This window comes from Cibotium barometz, chromosome 42 (genome assembly GCF_041138505.1).
Source record: "Cibotium barometz isolate CiBa-2024 chromosome 42, ASM4113850v1, whole genome shotgun sequence".
Classification (NCBI taxonomy): Eukaryota; Viridiplantae; Streptophyta; class Polypodiopsida; order Cyatheales; family Cibotiaceae; genus Cibotium; species Cibotium barometz.
Window position 1 is genome coordinate 31,128,129 of NC_141087.1, and position 17,584 is coordinate 31,145,712.

General features: G+C 45.9%; 1 protein-coding gene across 1 annotated transcript in view; it reads left to right on the forward strand.

Moving 5' to 3' along the window:
• Positions 1-15,573, forward strand: part of LOC147614360 (PTI1-like tyrosine-protein kinase At3g15890) — a 126,256-nt gene extending 110,683 nt beyond the window's left edge. The window contains exon 4 of the mRNA XM_086780905.1: positions 14,452-15,573. Coding sequence (XP_086637031.1) covers positions 14,452-15,076 — 625 coding nt within the window. The 3' untranslated portion in view covers positions 15,077-15,573. The remainder of the gene's footprint in view (positions 1-14,451) is intronic.
• The last annotated feature ends 2,011 nt before the right edge of the window (positions 15,574-17,584 follow it).

Genomic DNA, 17,584 nt, shown 5'->3' on the forward strand with positions numbered 1-17,584 from the left:
GCGGCTCATCCTCCTTTAGTCCTAGCTTGGTACATAGGTTCCGCCCATCAATCTCGGGCGTGGAGGTAGTGCTCTCTGGTATCCCTGTGACTCGGATGTTGAGGCGCCGGATCCGTCGCATCTTCTCTTCATCAAGAGTAGACTGCATCATGTGTACATCTTCTTGTACCTCCTCCTTGATGTTCTTCTTCATCACTTGTACATCTTCTTGCACCTCCTTTTTGATGTTCTTCTTCATCACTTCTACGGCGGGCCGCCTCCATTTTCCCCTCGATTGTGTGGGTGAGGGTTTTGGTGATCTCTTCTTTGATTGCCTCTTTGTCCACCTCAAGAGTCTCTCCTTCCTCCCGTGGACGATCGCGTAAGAATGCCACTTTGCCCTTCAAAAGGTTGATTTCCTCCTGCATGGCGAGCTTTTCCTTCTCCCACTCCTCTTGCATGGTAAGTTTCTTTTCCTTCCATATTTCCGCTTCGGCCTCCAGCTTCCCCATGTCAATAAGTCCTTGATGGCGGTGATGGTGCTGTCCAATGTCTTCTTCTGGTCCTTGATAAGATCCCTAAGGATATGATCAAGCTGGCTGATTTTGTCATCTACAGACCCTCCCATTGTAGAGGGAGGGAATGTTTGAAAGGAGCAGGTAAATATGTGGGAGAGAAAGAGAAGAAATGGATGAAATTCAAGTCCCCATTATGTTGCTGCCTTGGGGGCCTGAGCAAGGGTGGGTGGGTGGGTGGGTGCGTGGGTGGGTGGGGAAAGCCCGCGGAGAGAGACGGGCTACACATAGAGGGGGCGAATGCAGGCGAACAGTGACAGAGAGGCCTGGCGAAAGAGAGGGGCTACACACAGAGGGGGCGAATGCAGGCGAACAGGTGTGATGGATGGAGAGAGAGAGAGAGAGAGAGAGAGAGAGAGAGAGAGAGATAGGGGGTGCAGGCAGGCAGCGGGAGGGGAGAGCGAAGAGCGAAGAGCGAAGAGAGCAGCGGGAGGGGTGTGCGCAGAGCAAAGCGGGAGGGGTGCAGGCAGGCAGCGAAGCGGGCAGCGGGAGGGGTGGGCGCAGCGGGAGGGGAGAGCGAAGAGTGGGAGGGGTGGGCGCAAAGCAAAGCGGGAGGAGTGCAGGCAGGCAGGGAAGTGGGCAGCGGGAGGGGTGGGCGCAGCGGGAGAGGGGGGCGCAGGCAAGCAGCGGGACAGGGATGGTGTGATGGAGAGAGAGAGAGAGAGAGAGAGAGAGAGAGAGAGAGAGAGAGAGAGAGAGAATGAAATGAAATGATATATTAACGTCTCTAAGAGGCCATAATGACCTATGAGACCAAAACTGAGAGTACATTTGAAGTTGGTGCCTCATCAAAGAGAACAACCAAATGAAACTGAAAAGTACAATAAACTGACTATCTTACAGTTATAAGAAGTGTAAGTAAGATTGCTAGATGATATTGAGTAGAAAATACTGGAAAATGTATATCAAGTAGATCCATGTATGCTGATCAGTTGAAGTGTTGCCCTCTCCTGAGATCAAATATCTCCGCCATGGGGATGTCTAGAATGGAGAGGTCATAATAGCGAGGTAGGCGCCTTCGATGCCGAGCAATAATGGCTCTGATCTGGCGATGGTGAGGATGCCGTGGTGGGGATGGTGGTGGGCGTGGCCAACGAGCATGACATAAGACGATTGCTCTATCAATGGTGACTCCCTGGGAGCGTGGGTGGTGTCTTGATGACCCGATGGAGGAGGTATCAGGAGGTGTGTGGGCTGGGCTGCTGGTGCAGGTGCTGAAGAAATCTGTGAGGATCCTCTGTCTAGGTACATCATGGCTCGGTCTCCTGTTTGCCAAGAGGGTTTGTTTGTGTCTCCTGAGCTCACGTAGGAACAATCCCAGGCATCTCTGATCCTCAAACTCCATGACCTTGCGTAACGGCCCAAAACCCTCTCGGAAGAGGCAGTGATATCTCCCTCGGATCTCATAATAGACTGTACATTGGCAAATGTAGTGCTCCTCTGTCTTTGTCTCCTGGTAGCATAGTTGACAAATGCGGTCATCCGAGATCTGATGCACATATCGCCCTGTCTCAATCCGCAGCTGGTGTAATGCGGTCAGGATCTGTCCAATGGCACAATGTATCCCATGTGATAGGTGTATATCCATGTATGCCAGGTGGGTGATAAAACCATTTGGTGTGAGGTGTAGGAAATGGCTCTTGTAATGAGCCATTTTCGTGCCTAAGGGCTCAAGGGGACTAGTCCATGTCCTCTCTGTGTCCACTCTGAGGATATCCATCCTAATCACGCGGTTTTGCTCTGAGCGGGTGAGATCCAAAAATGGACAATCCAAGCTGTACTGAAAGGGTGGGAGTGCCTCTATCCACAAACCACGTAGGTAAAACCATGATCTCATATGAGCATACCGGCACGAGTATCTCCATCCTCTGCCAACTGTATGGATGAGGGGAAGTACCTTTGGTGAGGGAGCTCCCATAGCCGTTGTAAAAAGGTAACTGCCTGGAATAGGGCCTTGGTCACTATTGGTGCGGCCCCCAACTCAGCCCGAACAATCTCATGTGGTGCCGATGATTTACTCTGAATCATGCGGGCAATCATCATAATCAGTGGTCTCTCCATATGCCTCCATCCCTCATCCGTCCCTCTCTGAGATCTGTGATGTATGCTGGGCCCCCAAATTGGAGCTCCGTACAGGAGGGTCGGTGTGACAAGTGTATCATATAGCCAGAATTTGGTGCACGGCTCTTGAAACTGTATGTGTGCACCTTGTCTCTCGAGTACCCCCAAGGTTGCATGCCCTTGAGCTAATCCAACTATTGCTGCCTCCTTCAGGGAGAAACGCCATACTATGAAAGTAACAATAACTCCCAAATAGACATATAACCTAATGTACTCACCCGGCTTCCCTTGGAAAGTGAAGTGATACTTTGATCTCGTTACCCATGCCTATGTGGTGTTAAACACCGTAAGCTTGGTTTTCCTAAGGTTCACTGTGATCTCTATCTGCACAGAATGCCTGTAGTGCATCCAAATGTCTTTGTAATCCCTCCAGAGAGTCTGAGACTAGAACAATATCATCTGCATATAACAAGATGGGTATCAACATCCTTGCCAAGCATGCCCTTGGGCCTCCCAATTTGTCTACATAATCAGAGACCACATCCATGTACAGCCCAAAGAGGGTGGGTGTTAGCGGGCATCCTTGCTTCACCCCTATCGTGCTGGTCACCATATTGGATAGTCCGCCTGGAGCTCGGACTCTGCCTGTCACAAACTCATACAAAGCATATATCCCCCACTGCATATCCTTAGGTACCTCAATGTCCTGCAATCTGTTCATAAGCTTGGCACGTGGTACGATATCGAAGGATTTGCGCAAGTTCACAAAGCATCAATATATCCTTCTCTTTTGTGCCGTGCCCTCTTCAATAAGTGCCCGAAGTGTAAGTATGTGATCCAGGGTAGTAAATCCTCTCCTGAAGCTGGCCTACCCTTGTGCTCTGCGACCATGCCTCTTTGCCTAGCGGCTCAGCTTTGACTCCAATATAGAGCCATATATATATATATATATGTATATATATATGTATATATATATGGCTCTCTATATATATATATATGGCTCTATATATATATATATATATATAGAGAGAGAGAGAGAGAGAGAGAGAGAGAAAGATTTTATTAACGTCTTCCAAAAGACCGGACTCGGCCTATGAGACAAATCGGAGTACCTGTATGGGGTATCCTCTGTCATCCCAACAAAATGAAAAAGTACTGAACAAAAAAGCTGAATCTGGGTATGCAGGGGATGGAGCTCTACTACTAGGAGAATGCAAAGCTATATGCATGGAGTATACAATCATGATATGCAACCTAGCTAGCTCCATCCTGTACCATACTGGGGGTATAAAATGGTATACATCAGTGAAGGGGGTGTCCACAGCTCCTTGAAGAACATGCCTGGGTGTGCTCTGAAGCGAGCCCGTCGCTCCGCGCCCTCTCTGTGAAACTGAGCTCTAATCTTTGTCATCTCTCTTTGGTATAGGCGTGGTGTCTGAAAGCCAAGTGTCCTCTGTCTCCTGCGGGCTCTAAGTGTCTCTGCTCTCTGGAGAGTAATTCCATGCCGTGTAGGGGCTGGGAGGGGGATGGATCTCTAAAAAAATGTAGTAATCTGTGTCTGTCGCCCCCCCTCTGGAGCCGTCTGAGCCTGTAATAATGTCTCTCTGTGGCGCTGTATGTCTAGAATGAATCTCCCCAGTATGCGCTGGTCTGCTGCCTCAAAGATCTGGCGTAGGGAATGTGGCTCTCTAAATAAAATGGGATATCTCTCTCTGATGGCTGTATATGCTCTGCATCTGCATACATAATGCTCCTCACTCTCCACCTCCTCTCTGCACAATCTGCATACCCTCTCCTCTCGGGGGATCCGTGCTGCTTTGCCAGTCTCAATCTCCAATCGGTGTGATGAAACTCTAAACTGACCAATTGCCATTTGGGAGCCGTGTGGTAAAAAGCCCTCCATGTATCTAGGGCTCTCTATAAATCCATCATCAGTGATACTCATGAAGTGATCTCTGTAGTATAGCATCTTCGGTGAAAGAGGCTGTGTAGGCGATATCCATGTCTCTCGTGTATAGAGCTGCCATAGGTCCTGTCTCAATACTCTGTTCCTCTCACTATGAGAGAGACGGATATGTGGTGCATCCCTGTCATACTGGAATGGTGGTAGATGATCCATGTCTAGGCCATGCTGTGAGAACCAATGTGTGACCTGTGCATACCATGATCCTCTGTCTCCTGCCTCAGCCAGCTATCTAGATGCCTCAAAAGCTTTGTATGACAATCTGTCCTGTGGCATCTCTCTGAATCTGTCTAGCAGGCATATAGTCTGAAATATGGCCTCTACCATCATAGGAGGCGCAACAAACTCTACTCGGATAATGTCATGAGGTACTGACGGTTTGCTGCGTATCATGCATGCCATCATGAGGGCCTGTGCTCTCTATCTGTGTCCACCAATGGGTAGCAAGGCTTGGCGCCCATACCGCTCCTCCATACATCAATGCCGGTGTGACTAATGTGTCAAATAGCCACCCCTTCGTCCGGGGCTCCAGAAAATGTGCCTGGTGGCACTGTCTCTCTAGCATAGCCAATGCTGCATATCCTTGTGTCAATCTAGCTCTGGCTGCTGAACCCATGGTGAAGTGTGGGGCTGTTGCAGAGAAGGTAACCCCTAGGTACACGTATGATGTCACCACTTCCACCTGGCATCCTGCGAGAGTGAATGTCAGCTGACTCCTGCCCTGTCTCGATGTATGAAAGACCATAACCTTGGTTTTCCCAAGGTTCACAGTAAGACCCCTCTGTGTGCAGAAATCATGGAGTGCATGTAGATGCTGCTGTAGACCACCTGGAGACTCAGACACTAATACAATATCATCAGCATAGAGCATAATATGTACTGAGGTACCTGCTAAATCATCTCCATCTCCGCCTCCCCGTGTAATGAACTCAGCCACCTCATCAATGTATAACCCAAATAGCGTGGGGGAAAGGGGGCATCCTTGCTTCACACCAATGGTGCTAGCAATAGTCTCGGACATACCTCCTGGACATCCGACTCGCCCAAAAACCTGCTCATATAATGCATAGATGCCCCATGTCATATCTGCTGGTATGCCAAGAGACTGCAGGGCGCTGAAAGAGCCTCTCTCGTGGTACTGTGTCAAATGCCTTGCGGAAATCCACAAAGCAGCAATAGAGCTTTCTCTTCCTCACTCTGGCCTGATCAATCATACATCTCAAAGTGAATACATGGTCAGTGGTAGAGAAAGCTCTCCTGAAGCGTGCCTGCCCTGATGAGCGTAAACCTGCTCGCTCAGCATATAAGCTAAGCTCTTGCTCCAGCACTGCACCATAGAGTTTGGCCAGCACGTGGCCAACCATAACCGTCCTGTAGTTGCTCGGATCGAGCATATCCCCTGTTTTGCGAATCGGCACAATGGTGTGCATCGTCCACTCCGCAAGCAAACCCTCTGCTAGTGCATTGTTAAACAGGTGTGCAAGAAAAGGAGCTAAACAATCTACTGCATATATGAGATGCTCACCCTGTAGGCCCATATGGTCAGCGGCCCGTCCATGGTGTAGGCGGCGGATAGCTTCCTGTACCATCGAGTGGGTAAAGAAGCTAGTTGTGGTAGGTCGAGGCTCCTGTGGCTAAGGTATAGGTGGCTGCTGTGGGGCATTGTATAGGCCCTGCATATGTGTGCCATGTCTGTGGGTCTGCAATAGGTGTCGGGGTCCGGGGCTCTCTGAACTGCCGCCATGAGACAGGGCTATCTCTACTCATGAAGAAATGAAAGAACTCTAGCTCCTGTATCTTTGCGAAGGCTCGCCTTTTGCGGCGGTTAAGTCTCCTCATCTCTCTCCTCGACTCCTGCTCTGTGATGGCTCCCAAGGCTCTCTGTATGCGGAGCCGTGAGTATAGGGCTCTGCACTCGTCATCATATCATCTGTTCTGGGGCATAGTCCCAGGTCTCGCAGGCTCTCCTGAGTGTACACGATGTGGGAAGCTCTGTAATGCAGCCGTGTGTAGGAGTGATGCGAGCTGGGCTGTAATGGTATCCATAGGTGCCAGGGGATCCATGAGTAGGAGCCCATTCTCTACTCTGCCAGTGTAAATGTCTGCCATGTTATGTGTGAAGTAGATGGTAGTGTGTGGCGTCGGTATGTGGGGGGCTGGTGATACGGGTGATCCGGCTAGTGAAAATGCCAAGTATGTATGATCTGCCCCAATAGGACGAGGTGGAATGGAGAATGAGGTGACAAGCTGTGATGCCTCCAAAGACCCCATAATGTAGTCTACCACCGTGCCTCCGATCCGTGTATGACCCCCATGTGGGAAGCATGTCAGCCCTCCTGATCCCGGCCACTGTAGCATCCCGTTATAAATAACGAGACGATGCCTGGCTCCCAACTCTAGTAAGTGGTCCCCATAATGTCCTCTGTCTGGTCCAGTGTCCTCTGATGCCCGACTAGCCCCTATCTCCTCTGGATCCACAGGGTGGAGGATCTCCATGTCATCATAGTCCTACACCTCACACTGTCTGCTCTGTGTGTGGGCATTGAAGTCGCCCGTAAGAAATACTTCCCCTAGTGTAGAATAATGCATAATCTCCTCTGACAGACAAGTGTATGGCGAGGCTCCTATCTCCTCCTCCTGTGGCATGTCCTCTGTAATGACATAGGAGGATCCTGATGGAGAAAAGTAACATAGAGCTATGTATATAACCCTATCCTGATGGAGAAAAGTAACATAGAGCTATGTATATAACCCTATCCTGTGAGAGCTGTAAGCTGATCCACATGTATCTGGCCTCTGGATCCTGTGCTACCACTCTCAGTCTCCCCTGTAGCTCCCGTCTGAATAGAACTGCTACTCCGCTGTAGCTCCCGTCTGAATAGAACTGCCACCAATGGGCCTATGAGACCAAAGTGATACAATAATGTTCATGGCATATCTCATCATGGAATGGAAAATAAAACCGAAAGAAAACATAAACATAGCTATCTCACTTGGGTGATACAAAACTGTCCATGGAAACTCATGGAAATACTAAGAACATAGAAACATGAGAGGAGAGAAAAAAGAAAGAAAGGTGTATTAACGTCTACTAGAGGCCGAACTCGACCTATGAGACAAATCAATGTACAACTGTTAATGTCTTCTGGATGTCCAGAAAAAAAAAAGGACAAAGTAAGGTACTAGGAGCTCCTAATGGATAACATCTGGGAAGGAAAACTCCAGCAACAAAGGTAATCATCATATACATCACTATCCAAAGATGTCTCTCATCGGTCGATGGCGGATATCCTCAATGTCCTCCATGGTGAGTACTTTGACTGGACGTCTCCCATGCTGTGCTAGTATGGTCCTGATCCTCTGTTGTAGTCTCCGCCGGTGTCGAGATGGGCCTCTCATCTTGGGGCTCCTGGACCGCCCCAACTCTATAGCCCGATCAATCACTGTACCTCTGGTGCGGCTATACTCTGGGGCTAGCTGCAATGCCTGCTGGCCTGACTGCTCAATCTCTGGTCGAAAGAAGTCTGTAATCTGCCTCTGTAGGTGTCTCTCCCTCTCTGATCCCCTCCCCCTCAAGAGACCCTCTCTATGTCTACGCAGCTCCAGCAAGAGAGAGAGAGAGAGAGAGAGAGAGAGAGAGAGAGAGAGAGAGAGAGAAAAGAAAAGATATGTTAACGTCAACGGAAAGCTAGATTGGCCTATGAGACAAATTTGTATACAACAAGTCCATGTCTCGAGTATCATGGAAAGAAAAACTGAAATGAAAAGCTAATCCTAGTCATATGCAATCACTATGCAATCACTGTCTAACATGCTATAGATGTACAATCATGATAGGTGGTATACTACTAATTCCACCCAGTGGAGATGGTGGGGTGTAGTAAGAGAGAGAGAGAGAATATGTTGCATGACTCAATGAGACACTTGATTAGATATGATTGAAGTGATGTTACTCATTAAATACAATGCTTTTTGTAGGCTTGAGAGTAGCCTTATCTTTTGACACACACATAGGACACGTGTCACACACACACACACACACACACACACACACACACACACACACTAATGACATGTGGCACACTTATCTTATCCACTCAGAAGAGTGGGCTCACACACACACGGACACAAACACATACAAGGGCTTGTTCACACACATAAGCTCTGAATACCCAACAAACCCCCCATTCGGAGCAAAGGTGAATATATTGATTGAGAAGACTTTCAAAATGCTCTATGATGGCCTCCAGGCTGTATTATATCTCCAACTAAGACATGTTCTCTATGCCAACTCAGCGGCTTAACTCTGATCATGTCTTAGAGGCTCAACCAAGTACACCAAACTTGCATATGAGTGTGGCTCTCAGAGGCTAGAAGTCTAAGCATGGTTGCACAGACACTCAGCGGTCTAGGAGACAATGGCATCCACATCCTAGAGTTCGCATGCAAGGCTTGACTCATGGGAGCTCCATCCCTAAAAGCAGCATACATCGGCTCGCAAAATAACCCCTTGTGGCTCTAAGTAGGTTTTGTCATGGGAAAGGAACCTTTTATATGATCAAGGCTCTTTTTACAAATATAAGAACTCACATGGGAAAACACAGAAGAGATTATTTAACTCGGTTTTGAGAGTCTTGCTAGGCAAAGGACCCATGATCCACACATAAAAATAGAAAATGGAGATAAAATTGGAAGTTTAACGACTTCTTGGGCGCTTAATGACACTTATCTTATCCACTCATAAGAGTGGGTTCACACACACATGGACACTGTCACATGCACACCTTAATCCGGTGTCATGTAGACATGATTATTCCTTACAGCCGCTTTAAGGGCAAATTAGGGGTCGTATATGGGCAATTTGGAGCCATTTTGGTAGCCCTATAGGTGCTCAGAGGTACCCAAGACAATGGTTGGGACATATTATGGGCACAATATGAAGACATTTTATGACATTTTTGATGACTTTTTATGGCCTCAAAAGTGAAAACCGACCTGATTACGACTTGCTATCACTTCCCTATATAAAGGTAGGTCATGTGTCATTGATACCCATTCAAAGACAGAGATTTGTAGAGCCAAGACCAAGGGCATGCAATCTAACAGTTTGGATCAGCCAAGTACATCTCGAAATCAGCGTTTTCCATTAATGCACAGAGGAGGACAATAAGCATTAGTTCAAGCATAGTATTCATAGTCTAGACTCTAGATCTACATTGGATCTATAACAATCATTGTAATTACTCATTTATTCAGTAATATATCGTAGCAATAGGTTAGGTGAAGAGTCTCTCTCTTCTCCTTCTCTCTACTTCTCCATATTATGAGCATGTGATTAGCATTGATCTTTATTGCTTTGTGTTAATCATCATTAAGGACATTTTCGCATGGTAGTCATGTTACATTGGTATCAGAGCATGTCTAGGTTTTTCCTAGGAAAAGGTTTGCATCAACGCTAGAGTTTGCATATAAATCAACAAATTGGGGTTTGTGTTTTAGGTATTCAAAGAAGACTGTGTCCTGCAATAAGCCTCAATCTTGAGTAGATGAAGGAAACAAACATCAGATCAAAAGAAATTCTCTCAAATGACCACAAGGAAGTCCAAACATGTATTCTCAAATATCCTCAAGATCATCATCAATCATTCAATTGCAGAAACTCTCAAGAGGCTTCACTAGCTGGTACAACGGGGATAGCTTGAGCAATCCTCAAGACTGGTCCAAGTTCTAACAGTAGTCCTCCTTGGGAGGTTCTGAGACACCATCCACCACCACAAAGAACCCTCTCCCACTCCTGCAACTCCGTGCTCTGGACACACCTTAGTCTTCTTTCACAAACCCACGTCGTTTTCAACACAGAAGAGTCCCTCAGATAACCAACTTCAAAACAAACTCACAAGACCAAAGCAAGCTCTCTTAGCACAACACCAAGGCTCTCACACAACTCTCTCATACCAAATCTCTCACCCCCAAAAAAAGAAACTCCCTCCACTTTTTTCTTTGTGCGCAACAATACCCTATCTCCATGCATGCTTTCACCTACTCTATCTAATTCTATCGGCTAGCCACCATGCAACAAATCTAATAGGAGCTGATTACATTGAGTTATGAATACGCAGCCGCCCATGCAAGATCGTAAGCTTCCTAATGTTTTTAATTATACCCAATACATTATTTTATTCTTCTTGGGGTTGGGATGAGCATCCCCATAGGGCATATTCCGTTGGCGATTAAAAATTCCATCGTCTTTTGCCCAACCCCCCCCATGGTTGAAGCATTTATGTTCAACCACTTGCTATGGATTCTTTGAGACAATCTTCAGCAAACAATACCTTTAGCTCCCAACAATCTTCTTCATGCTCCTCTGCAGCAGCTTCATCATTAGACAAGTCTTCATCCTCTATCTCTATATCCTTCTGGACTGTTATGACGGTGCATCAGTATGGCTTTTAATCTGTAGCCATTTACTCTTCTTGAATGAAGTTGATCATCCAGGTCTGCAAGCTGGTAGGTTCCATTCTCATACCTGTATACAACTCTAAAAGGGCCTTCCCATTTAATTTGGAATTGTTTGGAAAGTGTTATCCAACTTACTGTTATACCTAAGCATCAGATTCCCTTCCTTCATGGCTTTATCCTTCACTGTCTCATTGAACACCTCTGTTGTTCTGTTGCTCAGCTAAATGTAATGATCCAAAGCTTCTTCCCTTGCCAGCTGTAACTCCTAAAGATCCAATAACCTCTCTTGATACTCATCTATGTCTTTCCCCTGATGCTTTAATAGAAACTATAGACTTGGGATTCCCACTTCAATTGCAATTAGGGCTTCCTACCCAAAAAACCAGATGGTATGGTGAAAACTCTGTAGCTGTTCTCACAGTTGTTCTATAGGCGAGCTGAAGCTACATGTAAGTCCCATTGCTTGGGATGTTCTTCCAGACATTTGGTTAACATGGTACATAACTCCCCGTTGACCCTCTCAACCAACCCATTACATTGTGGATAATAGGGGGTTGAAAACTTGTGAGTAATGTGCAATTTTTGTATAAGTTCCTCAACAATCTAGCCTTTGAGACCAGGTCCTTGATCTGTCAATAACTCCAAGGGCATACCAAATTTGGCACAAATATCCTCAAAGACAAACCTGGCTACTTCCTTAGCAGTAATGCTTCTTACACATCTAGCCTTAGTCCACCTAGTAAGATAATCCATTCTAGTTAAGATGTAGGTCCTACCCCTGGCAGTTGTGGGTAGAGGGCCAATGGCATCTAAACCCATTTTTCAAAAGCTCATGGTTTTCCTCAACTCATGGTGCAATACTCTCCTTCCTTGCTTTTGACATGGCTCACAGCTTTTGCACCAATGGTAGACATCTTTCCTCACACTGGGCCACACATAACCTGCAGTAAGAATTTTCCTCAAAGTCAACATCAGGGCAAAGTGCCCTCCACAAACCCCCTCATGACATGCAACCATTATGGCAAAGATCTCTTCTCTAGTTGGAACCCTTCTCAGAACCATATCCTTGCCTTTCATGTATAACTGATCATTAACAATAATGTACTTTAGAGCCCTTTGATGAAACCATACTTCTGTTTTCTAGATAAACTTGAAGGTACCATACCTATATGCAAAAACACTCTTCCACTTCATGTAAACTCTCCCTTCCAGCATAACTAGGGTGGGTTACAGCTATAGCATATGTATCCAAATCTTTGCCTAACGGTTAACCCCCTCCTTGCTAATGTGTCTGCAGCTTGGTTCTGTGCTCTTTTCACATGTTGAACCTGAACTTCTTGAAACCTCTGCAACATCTTTCTTATTTGAAAGCACCACTCCTTCAATTTGGGATTCTTAGCCTTCCAGACATTCTGAAGTTGACTAATCACTAGTAAACTGTCTCCTTTAATAATCAGTCTGCTAACTGTTGGAGTCCATATTCTAAGGTGGCATACTCAGCTTCATTGCTGGTCTGCACCTGTAACTTGATTCCTTCTTGATATATTACAGTACCTTCTGGATTCAACAAACCAACCCCACCATTGGCTACCCTTGAGATCCTCTTAGAAGCTCCATCAGAAATAAGAGTAAAAGCATTGGACAGATTTGCTTCAGGTTCTTGCCACCTGGGCACCTTCTTCTTCACGGTTTCTTCCCTCAATACCAAAGGGTTCTGTTTGTAAGTCAAAATATATGCCAAAGTAGCCCTTGTACTATCCTCCACTATGCAAGTTAATTGGAACTCTTGCAGCTCAACTAACCATTTAGACAGTCTCTTTGATGGAAGATCAGATGGAATCAAATAGGGAAGTAAAGAATAATGTGTCAATATGGTGAAAGGCTTAGGAAGTAAGTAAGACCTAAACTTTCTTAGGGCAAACACCATAGCTACCATTACAAGCTCTGCCTCAGAATAAGTCCTTTCTGCACTTGTCTTTGTCCTGCTCACAAAATATACTGGCCTCATGTAAGAATGCTCTCTTCCTTGCTGCAGCAACACTGCACCTATGACATCTTGTCCCACACTAGGATTCACAAAGAATTCCTTACTCCAATCTGGGGGCATCACAATTGGCAGTGCTCAAAATTTCTTTAACCTGCAGAAAGGCTTCCTCTTCCTTGGCTTGCCACACAAAAGGATCCTTTTGGGATGCTTGGTGCAAGGGATACAAAGCTTGAGAAAGAAGGTGAATAAATCTAGCTAGATACCTGACCTTATGCATGAATGTCATCAGTTGTTTCACATTCTAAGGTGCCTCTAACAAAAGCAAAGCTTCTACCTTTGTAGGGTTTGCCTCAATTCCATTCTCAGAAACTACATTTCCTAGTAAGGTGACCTTGGCTTGTACTAAGTGACACTTATCAAGGTTTAACTGTCCACCGAGTTCATCCAGTTCATCCAGCCTCTTCAATGCCATCCTCAGCTTCTCACAGTGAACTAGTCTGCCACTCTATATATATGGAAATCATCAATGAATACTTTGATGAAGGAGCCCAAATAAGGCTCAAACACCAACACCAGGTTCATAAATCTTTGGAAAGTAGCAAGTGCATTAGTGAGCCCAAAGGGCATTACCTTGTATGCAAAGCACCCCCATGGTGTAATAAGAATAGTTTTCTTTTGATCCTCTGAGGCTATAGAGATTTGGAAATAACCAAAATATCCATCACAAACACTTCACCTCTCATTCCTAGCTACACTATTCAAGATTTCATCTTGAAAAGGCAATGGGTAATGGTCCCTCTTGGTCACAACATTCAAGGGCTTAAAGTCTACACAGACTCTCCACTTCCCATTCTTCTTGGGAGTAATCACAACTGGAGAAGCTCACTCTGAGTTATCAACTGGAAAAATGAAGCATGCAGTCAACAACTTACTTTGACGGAGTCCTGTGACTCGCATCCTCTTACTATTTGGAGGAAAGTCTAGTAGCCATTCTACATCCCATCTTTTGAGCTAAGCCTGTTTGCCATGAACGCATCCTAATGTTAGCAATGTGCTTCTCATTCAAGCCTTGGCAGCCTTTTATAGACATGAGCTTTAAATTTGTGATATAATCGTACTGTGTAACGCAGATATTTCCAAGGACACGCTCCTAATTTTTAACAACAGGATGGAGTACGAGGTAACAGTCTTATCTCCATGCTCAAGGTCAAGCTTGACTGCTTGAGAGAACAATGTATCCTTTATTATTCTCTTTAGCAATTTCTAGCATTAGTTTTTTCAGCTGTAGATTTCCTACAACCTCCATGGACACACCAAACTGTTTCTTCATGATTTTCCAACTAGCGTGAAGCTTGTTTGCATTTGCACACATTGGTTTAATTGAATGCCCATGAAAGATGTGTTTTCTTCATGTATTTGTACAACAGGTACCTTCATCATTATGCAACACCACACATTATCCACAGGGATGTGAAAGCTAGTAATGTCCTTCTAGACTCTAACTTTGAAGCTCAGGTAGCAGATTTTGGGTTTGCCAAGCTTATTCCTGAGGGTGCTAGCCACGTGACCACGAGGGTCAAAGGAACACTTGGATACCTTGCACCAGAATATGCAATGTGGGGCAAAGTTTCAGAGAGTTGTGACGTTTACAGCTTTGGAATTTTATTGCTGGAGCTTCTGAGTGGGAGAAAACCTATAGAGAAGCTTGGGAAAGGTATCAAGCGCACCATAATGGAATGGGCAGCACCTCTGGTGCTGGAAGGAAACTTCGAGGATATAGTAGATCCAAAGCTCAAAGGCAAGTATGAAATAGAAGAGTTGAGGCGGCTTGTTCATGTGGCAACAAAGTGTGCTCAGAATGCCCCAGAGCAAAGGCCAACGATGCTTGAGGTTGTTGAACTGTTGAAGGACTTGAGAGATGGCACGACCTTCAAGTTGCAGAATCAGCAAAATGGCAATCATGTGAAGCTAGATGATGATGGAATGTCAAAGAATGATTCATGTGCTTTGTCAACTAAGGATGTCACACCCCTGCAAGCGATAAAAAAATGAGGTTAGTTAAGAAGGACTATGTATACTTATTAAAATGCAAGTGCAGCTAGAGAGCAAAGGACCTATGGAAAATTTATGCTGAAGAGCCAGCATATGTGATGTGAAAGAGCATGGGGGCAAGTTTATACCAAACAGTATGCCTTCTGGGCTATACCCAAGGTATAGCCCGGGAGACAAGTTTATACCAAAAAGTATGCCTCCTGGCTATAGCCGAGTGGTAGCGCCCATGCCTCTCTAAAAAGAGGTAGTGGGTTCGAATCTATCCCAGTGGCATCTAAATTCAGTACCATCTCTTGTAAAAAAGAAAAAAGTTTATACCAAACAGTAGTGTTTTCATGCTGGCAAGGCAGCGGCAATGCTATGAATGGTACTTGTGCTATTTGTGTACTGAACCACAAGAAGGCTGCAGATTTGTCTGATGAGTGCTGTATATATCAATTTATGCACTTCTTAATTATAATGTACAATGTGCTGCAATTGATGTTAAATACTTAAAAGATAGAAAGGACCTCATGCCCAGCTAGATCATACAATATGCATGATAACTCTGTCTACATATTGGATAGGTTGATAATTGTCCACAAATCTTGACATCATGCATGGATGATTAAAGCTCATAATATTGAATTTGATTTGATCTGAGTTATGTATATGTGTGCCTTTTTTTTCCGGACTGGCCTTAGGCCCAAGATCCTCCCATAGTTACCATTTTTCACTGCATGTAGGAGCCTTTTTATCCGCCCTTAGGCGATGCCACTGAGGAAGCACCATGTGGAGTATTGAACCCAGGACCTCTTTGTCCAACATCTCTACCACTTGAGCTATCACCGCATTGGCGTGTAGATGTGTTCCTTGCTAGTGCTTTTGTGAACATTGAGAACTCTTTGGCAAAAAGAAGGTACAATGGTACAAATTTGAAAGCCTCGAAACAGGCAAGCTGCAGTACCCTTCCAAGGGGAGTGCACCCTTCACAATATTGATCCAGCTATTTATGGTCTTTACACACTCAGGCTGGTTACGAAACCCCCCCACCATGGAATGGCAGGCATGCATGCTTAACACCCTCACATCTTCTAGTTGAGAAAAATGTCATTCACCGCGAGAAATGAATTGAGGTTTTTCTAACTCAACTGTCATAAAAGAGAAATGCCATGGAGCTGGAGTCCCATGAGTCTTCGACCCCCCCTCCCTCCCCCGTGCCCTCCCCCTTCCCTCCTTCCTACCCCTCACTTTCCTGTGCTTCTCCCAAGTCTTGCGTGTTCTTGTTTCAGCACTGGTACGCAAATTCTGGTTCGGAGGACCCGTTCCATCAACCCAACTGAGACCATTCCCTGGTGTCATTTCACCGAAGTGGGTCTCCAGCTCCTAGCCTCATCCATTGCCTCGTTGGAGGCCACCACCCTTGTCTGTAAGTTTGTTGGCAGGAGATGGCGGCACACATGGCCAGATCAGGGATCTCCTACAGTCGGGCCTTGTGGGAGAGCATGGTCGGATTACTGATGTCAAGTTCCTGGGAAAAGGTTATATCAGGATGGAGTTTCATTTGGCAGTTCTTGCTGAGAGTACCTTGGCGAGAGTCCGATACTGGTTTGGAAGGCATAGGTGTTCTTATTAGCCCATTGCACTATGGCTTATCTCCCAACTCAGACCCTTCGGCAGGAGCCACTGGCTTCCCGGTTATTGTATGCTTTCCTGGGCTCCCCAAGGAGTACGTGGTGCTCCTTCCAGCAATTGGTTGCTGGGATTCCTTCGCACTGGGTGCTTCTGGCCTCACTAGAGAACCTTCTCTAGGAGGTTGTGATTCGGGGCATCAGGGCACCAGCCAGGCTCCTAGGGAGTCACCACTGATAGAGCAGTCGTCTTATGTCGTGCTTGTCGGCCAAGCCCACTAGGATCCCGACCACGGCATCCTCACCATCGCCAAATCAGAGACATTATTGCTTGGCATCGGAGGCGCCTACCTCGCTTCTACGACCTCTCCATTCTAGACAGCTCCATGGCGGGGATATTTGATCTGAGGAGAGGGCAGCACTTCAACTGATCAGCATACATGGATCTACTTGATATTCATTTTCCAGTATTTTCTACTCGGTATCATCTAGGACTCTTACTTACAGTTCTTATAACTGTAAGATAGTCAGTTTATTGTACTTTTCAGTTTCATTTGGTTGTTCTCTTTGATGAGACACCAACTTCAGATGTACTCTCAGGTTTGGTCTCATAGGCCATTATGGCCTCTTAGAGACGTTAATATATCATTTCATTTCTCTGGAACCTCCCTCAGAGTCGACCTAGAAGCAGATTCTCGATGAGCAGAAGACAGAAATTTTGGCAGGGAGGTGTCCTCTGCTGAATGGAGGGTGGGAGTTAGATTGTGTGCTCTACTTTTGTATTAGCAATGTAGCCTGTCGCAGTCTAGTAGGGAGGCTCCACCCATGAGGAGACACTAGCCCCCCACCCCACCACACATGGGAAGTAGGTTGTTTGTTCTATTTTCGTATTACCAAT